This window comes from Dipodomys ordii, unplaced genomic scaffold, assembly GCF_000151885.1.
Source record: "Dipodomys ordii isolate 6190 unplaced genomic scaffold, Dord_2.0 Scaffold216, whole genome shotgun sequence".
NCBI lineage: Eukaryota > Metazoa > Chordata > Mammalia > Rodentia > Heteromyidae > Dipodomys > Dipodomys ordii.
Genome location: NW_012267432.1, coordinates 46,149 through 54,444, shown reverse-complemented (window position 1 = coordinate 54,444; position 8,296 = coordinate 46,149). Strand labels below are relative to the sequence as shown.

Genomic DNA, 8,296 nt, shown 5'->3' with positions numbered 1-8,296 from the left:
GTATAAACATACCATAATGAAAAATAGGAGTAAGGAGTAAGTACATAGAAGGGGAATAAGATAATAATAGAGAGGGTAAAATGATCCAAGTAACAAATACATTTGTATGGATATAACATCATGAAACCTCTTTGTACAATTACTATATACAATTAAAATTTAAAATAAAGCTACTCAAAGCTTAACAAATATAATAAAGGAACAGTTAAAATCTTGTAAAATATACACTAGAACTGTTTCATATTTGAAAAGTGAACATCTCAATGTTGGTCAATGAAGTATCACATGACATAGACAGGAAAGACTTGGAAATTAAACACAAAAGGAGAACTACAACTTCAAGCATAAAATTGCAATTCTTTTTTTTATTGGTTATACAGAGGGAATCTCTCATTGTTACATCTCCACCTATATATACACTGTATTCCAATCAATTTTACCCTTTCTATTACATTCCCTGCCTCCTCTCACCTCAAAATAGCATCACCAAGAGATTTCCTTTCATTTTTACAGTTGCAAAAACCCTATTTTGACAGTACTGAACCACATTTATCCTCCCTGCCAGCACGACCCCCACCTCATAGTCCACACCTACCTAAGAACCTATTTCTCTCCTTATCCAATAATTGAAATTCTTGAACTTAAAGCCCAAGGAACATACAAATGAATTTATTCTAATAGTCTGTCTTTTATTTTTCCAGTCCTGGAGCTTGGATTCATGGCCTGGGCACTGTCCCTGAGCCAATCTGTGCTCAAGGCTAGTACTCTACCACTTGAGCCACAGCACCACTTTTGGGTTTTTCTGTGTATATGGTACTGAGGAATCAAACCCAGGGCTTCATACATGCTAGGCAGGCACTTTACCATTAAGCCACATTCCCAGCCACCCTTTGTACATCTTTTGATGTACAAAAACATGATCCTTTTTAAAATAAGGTAGTACAGCTCACAGGCTTATGCTTATAAGCAAATTAAAGCAAATTAAAATAATAGAGATGCAAATATCCTCTGAGCATATCAAAAGCTTACAACCATTGATAATATAAACTCCATGTTGTACCTCATAAATAAACTATAATTACAAATAGAAAGAAGTGAGAATGGAGAGAAAGAAGAGACAGAATGTAAGAAGAAAGAAACAAACATAGAAGATAGAAAATGGAGGGAAGGAAGGAGAGAAGGAAGGAAAGATGGAAAGAAGGAAGAAAAGAATGGAGGGAAGGCAATTGTTTCTCAGGATTACACAGGTGCCAAGAAATATATTCAGAATCTGAAGTTTGAGCTCTGGAAAAAAAAAATCTGTGAGTTCTGTCTCCTAAGTAAGACTTGACTCAAGTTATTCAAGCTGAGTCTTTAAAGATCTTTCTGATGGCCACTGATTTTTATTCAAGATCACATTATATTTTTTCAAAATATGACAAACTGATCTATATATACATTAAAAAGAATGTTTAGTTAGCTTATGAGAAGACAAAAACCCAGTAAGGGTTGTAATAAAATTGAGATATGGCTTTTTATTCATCATCTGAACAAGATTTAAACATACTGAAAAATACTCGTTGGTAAATAAAATAATGTAATGTTTATGAGAGACAATAAAAATATTGTAAGTACCAAAATTGTAACTGCTCACAAACATGTTTTTTGGTGCTATTAGGGTTTGTACTCCAGGGGATTGCACTTGCCAGGCAGGTCTTCCTCCATTTGAGCCATACCTCCAGGCCTTTTTGTGTGGATCATTTTATATATTTATTTTTTGGTACCAGTACTGGGGCTTGAACTCAGAGCCTTGTGCTCCTACTTGGCTTATATCTCCCAATTCCAATTCTGTTTTTTTTTTCTGTTTAATTGGAGGAACTCTTCTCTGAGATTTTGTTTTCCTTGGGCTGGCTTGGAACTACAATTCTCAGCTCTTAGCTTCCTGAATAGCCAGAATTATAGACATGAGCCACTAGCATTTGGCTAGGTTGCTCATTATTTTTTCAGGTGCAATTTCACTTTTAGGCCCAGACAGGCCTAGACTATGATCCTCCTATTTGTGCTTGCCTGATTTGCTGGGAAATCATGTACCACCATACCTAGACATTGATCAAGATGGAGTCTGACAACCTTCATTTACCCAGACTGACCTCAAATCAAGATTTGTCAATACATACCTCCAGATAATTAGAGTTATGTTTCTGCCAGAATGTACAAAATTTTAGCTTAGTAATCCTATCTATAAATTTACTTCATGAGGGCACTAATACATTTGAAACATATTTGTAAGACTTTATTCCCACAAATTATTTGTAAGATTATAAAAATGGAAACAAATTAGATAGCCATTAATTGGACACTGATAAATGAATGTTGATAATGTACAATGTTCACAGAATGAAATAAGTAGATGTAAGGTAATGCTCCTTGCAAAGTGATTATGAGTAATCTAAAAGATGTCCATCTGTACAGTCAGATAAGTTGATGTTAGGTGAAATGAACCCCAAGATAAGGATTCAAATGTTTTTTTCTTTCTTGCGATTGTTTCTAACATATTTATAAGATGATTTCTTTGTTGCTTTGTATGTCCCTCCCCCATGGTATAACCCTGGTTTTCACTGTAGTTGATGTTGGTATAATTTGTGGAGGGGAAGGTAAAAAACAAATTGTTTAAATAGGGATACAGGTGGATCCATTGCATCATGAGATGTTCAAGACGTTATGTCGAAACATGAACTTTACAACTTTGGCGGTGGGGGGGGAGTAGAGAGAAGTGGGGGTGGGGAGATGGGAAAGGATGGGAAGGGGAAACAAATGGGGAAGCAACAATGCTTGATAAGAAATGTACTCATTACCTTGTCCATGTATTTGTAATCCCTCTGTATGGTATTTTCACAATAAAAATTGAATTATATGAATGTATAATCTTATCAACATTTTATTAAAACTCTGTATGCAAGCACCTGTGCTCATACCTATAATCCTAGCTACTCAGGAAGCTGAGATCTGAGGATCACAGTTCAAAGATTGCCCTGGCAAAGAAGTCCATGGAATTCTTATCTCTAATTAACCACCAAAGAGCTGGAAATAGAGCTGTGGCTCAATGGTAGAGCTCTTAGCCTTGAGCATAAAAATCTCATGGACATTGAGTTCAAGCCCTACGACTGGCATACAAAATAAATCTGGATAACAAAGTTAATCAAGCTATACTTTCATTAGAGTCAATGCTTTTGCCAGATTTAAATATAGGCGTGATCAATTGTTAGAAGTCTGAAGACCCACCATGCAATCTTGGAGAAGAAATAGAAGTGAAGTGCTAGTTTCTCATTTTATCCTAAGCTGTTTGCTGGTTCCCAACATTTTTCTAGCTGCCAAATGCCTCCCAGGGAATAACCACTCTCTAGTTTCTCTGGATATCTATGGGATGTCCTTCCTTGGGTTTACCTGCTTGGTAATTTTAAGTCAATGCTCCTTGTGGGGTTCTGCTGACTATGAGTTGGCTATGATCTGGGTAGCATTTACAGGCAACTGTAGAGTCCCAAGTCAGGATCTATAGAAACATTATCCATGGAAACTTGGAGGTAGTCATAGAAGTGACCTAGCATACATTCATCTCTTTAAGATCTCAATTTCCTTCCCTGAAAATTCAATTGCAAACTATTTATAATACTTTAAATGTCTTAAAAGGAATGTGACTTCAAAATAGGATGCTTGTTTCTTTGACAGTTTCTGCATATGAGTGGGAAAACTTAAGAATTCTGCACAATTAGCATGATTTCTCACTTTAAGGACTTCTAGTTTGGGCCTGAGGGAAGTTGGGTGGATGCCTCATCAAATTCTACATGGGAAAATTCCTTTGAGAGAGCTGGAGTTCAGGGATCAGTCCACCTGCTACAGAATTCAGAGACCAATAACTCTTTATTTATTACAAAGATCTCGGTAGATTTTTATCAATAAATTTCTTTGGATACCTTCTAACTCAGCTTGCATTTTCCTTATGAGGAATGCTGTGCTTTCAAAAGCAATATTTTTTTTTTGCCTTCTTGTTCTAGGTCTGCAAGTTAATACATTTAGGTATGTATGTCACACAACATGCTTCAAAAAAAACCCATTCGTTCTATGTAGTTTTTGATCATGCATAATCCATGCTTTCTTATATTTTCACTGTAGTTAATTACTAGATAATCCCATATTTACTAGATGATTCCATATTTTATGCCATCACCATTTACGTAACCTGTAAGTTAAGACCACTTGTAGTTAGAGAAAACAAAGGAACAAACAAAATCTTTTTTTTTTGTTTACTCTGACCATTAACTAAACTCTGGATCTCTTCTCTGATAGCATTCGGGCAATGCCACGACGAATCTCCTTAGTTTTAATGCTGTAGACAATGGGGTTAATAACAGGTGGAAAGAAGAGGTAAGCATTGGCCATCATAACTTGTAGCAGGGGAGACACATGACGTCCAAAACGATGCACCATAGACAAACCAATCATAGGCACGTAATAAGCAAGCACAGCACAGACGTGCGACCCGCATGTGTTGAGTGCCTTCTTCCGCCCTTCTCCGGTGGCAATTCCCAGTACAGTGTGGAGTATGAGCCCATAGGAGACCACGATGAGCAATGAATCCAATCCAAAAGTGGATATCACAATGAAAAGCCCATAGATGTTGTTGATAGAAATATCCCCACAAGGTAGATGAATAAGGTTGGGGTGAAGACAATAGGAGTGAGAGAGGGCATTATGGCCACAGAAGGGAAGTCTCCGTAAGAGCAGGGGCAAAGGGGTCATGAGCACGATGCTTTTCAGCCCGATGATAGCTCCTGTACAAAAGATGCGAGGCAGTGTCAGGATAGTTGTGTAGCGCAGAGGGCTGTGGATGGCCACAAAGCGGTCCACAGACATGGCCAGCAACACAGCTGATTCCATGATGGAGAAAGAGTGGATGGAGAACATCTGGAGAAGGCATGCCTCAAAATGAATCTCAGAATTCCCAAAAAGGAACATGCCTAGCACAGTGGGCAGGGTAGATACTGAGACACCGACCTCAGCCACTGCCAGCATGGCAAGAAAGAGATACATGGGCTGATGCAGTGCTGCGTCTTTCCTGATGACGTGGAGAATGCTGCCATTGCCAAGGAAGATGATCAGGTACATCAGGCAGAAGGGGATGGATATCCAGATGTGCTCTGTCTCCAGCCCTGGGATGCCAACCAAAATGAATGATGCAGGTAAGAAGCTTAAGGAGCTATTGGAGTTCTTCATGTTGAAACCTCATGCCAGGGGATCAGTGTCTACCTTAAAAATTAGAAACAAACCAGTTTGATGACACTCTCATGGAGAAAGACCACAGGGCATGGAGGAAAGGGAAGAAGAAAGCAAACTCAGATTTGTGGGACCAACAACCCCATTTCTGGAAGTTGATAGATAACTTCCCATTGTAAAGTGGTTATGATCTCCATCATAAGGAAGTTCTAGGCTGATTGATCAGTATGCATCATAGTGCACCTTGGGTCAGGTAAAGGAGACACGGGTTCCTGGTATGGGCTTTGAGATTCCTGTCCTAGAAAGTCACTGGGAAGATCAAACATATATAGCATAAGACATGGTCTAATGTTGGGGGCAGGTGAACATAAATTACTGATAAATGTTTAGCATGGTACATAAAAATAGCTTAAAAGAACTTCCTTATGATGGAGATCATAACCACTTTACAAGTGATGAACAGGTTTGTGAATAATTGAGGACCAAGACAAAGCCAGAAATAGCTGCAATGATGAGCCTGAGACCAGCAGAAGAAGAATTAAATAAAAATACTTGGAGCAGGGAACCACGCTGATCTTAGCTGTTCTGAACTTTTAAAAGGCTAGAAAGCAACTAGAAAGAATGTATATGACTGGGTGATTTAGGAAGAAGTAGAAACCTAGCTTAGTGGATTTACATGCAGAACTTTAAAGGTGCACGGACATATTGCCACAATGACTCATAATCTCTTGACTCAAGTGTGCTCATAAACTGCTTACCTTAATCATTGGGACATATTTTTGACTTAGCTACCAAACGGAGTGCACTACAGCAACAAAACTGAGAACAGTGCTGGAACATTTTCCTGGTGAGGAAAGGAAAAAGCAGAGAAGAAGATAATCTGCTTCAGTTGAGCTATTATCTGGCCAAGCACAGTAATAATAGCAAATTCCTAGACTGGGAGGATTGAAAAGACTTCTGAGTACTAACTATCCCAAGTACACATGCACACACGCACACCCACACACGTGCACACCGCTACTGCTTACCTATCCATTCATGTACACAGTTCTCACATGCTTGTTATAATTCTCCCAACTGATATGAGTTTTCTTTCAGCCACTTCTGAAAGCCAATCCCCCAGAAGCACCAATCTCATTGCTCCATGATGGCTATTATTAATTTTTAATCCTACCAGGAACATTGATCTTCTCTGCCATGCTCCTTGTAGAACTCAGGCAACATAGAGTCTGAGCTCTGCTCTGGAAATCTCTTCACCTTCCAATCACAGACCTCAGAGAATACATTTTCTCTCACTAATGTTCCAGTACAATTATTGCATTGTTAAATTGCAAAAAGTTCAATATATAACCTAAAATTAAGATAAGTAAGGAAAGGAGTGGGTTAGGAAGGGTGGGTGAGAATGTTGAAAGGGGTGATATTGATCAAAATGCACTATGTTCTTAAACTGCTTTCGGGAATGGCAACTCCTTTGTACTACTATTTAAAGATAATAAAAATATTCAAAAAAAGAGAAGTTCAGGATACTATGAAAGGGACTGAGAGGTTAAAAAAATCCTGATTTATTTTATTCCTTTCTTTTTGAGCTAATACGCATTTATAATATGAAGGGTTTTCATTATGCTGTTTGCACTCAGTGCACTTTGAACAAATTCATCTTCTCCCTCTTTCCTTTCCCACCTTCCCTCCTCCTTTTTAAACAACATTTGGTGGGTTCCATTATTCTGATTCACACACACACACACACACACACACACACACACACACACACAAAGATGCGTGTCTTTTGATCCTTTGTCATTTTTAAAAGTAAAACTTTAGCTGGCACCTGAGGACTGGAATTTTCCCAGGTTTAATGCATAACTTGGGTGCAGTAAAGAAATGGACACCAGGGCCACAGCAATTTGTCAGACTAGAATAAGACATGGGGAAAATGAACACTGTTGATCTACTAGGGTATTAAAATCATTGCTTGTTTTGTTTTCTCACAATTTCTCCTTTTGTAGACATATTGGGCAACAATGAAAAAATATATTGCTTACCTACATGTGTGATTCCTGGGCACTTATGCTGTGTTGAAGTGCATTTCAGTAGACACACCAAGGAAGGAAAAGTTCTGTGTGTTAGGATGTGTTAAAACACAGATTAAAAAATTCTGTTCCTAGCTACTCAGGAAGCTGAGATCTGAGGATCGGGGTTCAAAGCCAGCCCGGGCAGGAAAGTCCATGAGACTCTTATCTCTAATAAACCACTAGAAAACTGGCTCAAGTGGTAGAGCTCTCGCCTTGAGCTGAAGAGCGCAGGGACAGCGCGCCAAGTCAGAGTTCAAGCCCCATGACCGACCAAAAAAAAAAAAATTCTGGGACAAATCACTGACCTTGAGAAATGACCATACATTGTCAGAGCTTCCCATGACTAAGGGAGCTCAGACATTTCTCTTCTTCACTTGTTATGCCTCTTCCATAGTCTTTCCTTACCTCCAAAATGCTCAGTATATATTTGAGTTCCTTGAATAGCCCTAATACTAGTTGCCCTATAGGCTGAGCAGCTCTTTCTCATACACTGTCTTACATAATCCTTGGTCCCATTGCATCTGAATCTTGCATGTCACCCCTCAAACAACTTATCAGTGGAACTTTACCTGTCAAGAGAGATAACATTTTCACAGCTTGACAATGGCAGGGAAAAAATGACAGATTCTTCAAACAATGGTATGCTTTTCTATACCTTATCTATTTGTCCATGTTTTCTTTGAGTTTTGCTTTCTATTCACTCTTATATTTTTGCACCTGCCATATCCTTCCTTTATCTCAGGCTACACAGGGCAGGTCTTGAGGTAGACCCTAAATGGCTGTTTCCTCCAACAAATCTGGGATCGGGACATCAGTGTCAGAAAGAATAATCTCTTCCCTTGACTCTTTACAAAAAGAAAATTCATCTTAATTTCAGTCAGTACCTTGAACAGTATATAAATTCACATTTTCCTAAATGGGGCTTAAAAACTGCTGCTATATATCATGTACAGAATAGAGAATCACATACATGG

General features: G+C 38.6%; 1 protein-coding gene across 1 annotated transcript; it reads right to left on the bottom strand.

Annotated features, from left to right (window-relative positions):
- Positions 1-4,296: 4,296 nt before the first annotated feature.
- Positions 4,297-5,250, bottom strand: LOC106000372 (olfactory receptor 51J1-like). The gene has a single exon (XM_013035627.1). The coding sequence runs from the start codon at positions 5,248-5,250 to the stop codon at positions 4,297-4,299; it is 954 nt and encodes a 317-aa protein (XP_012891081.1).
- Between the last annotated feature and the right edge of the window lie 3,046 nt (positions 5,251-8,296).

Bases quoted from the DNA above. Each gene is read 5' to 3' on its own strand.
- LOC106000372 (XM_013035627.1), bottom strand. From the start codon at position 5,250: ATGAAGAACTCCAATAGCTCCTTAAGCTTCTTACCTGCATCATTCATT.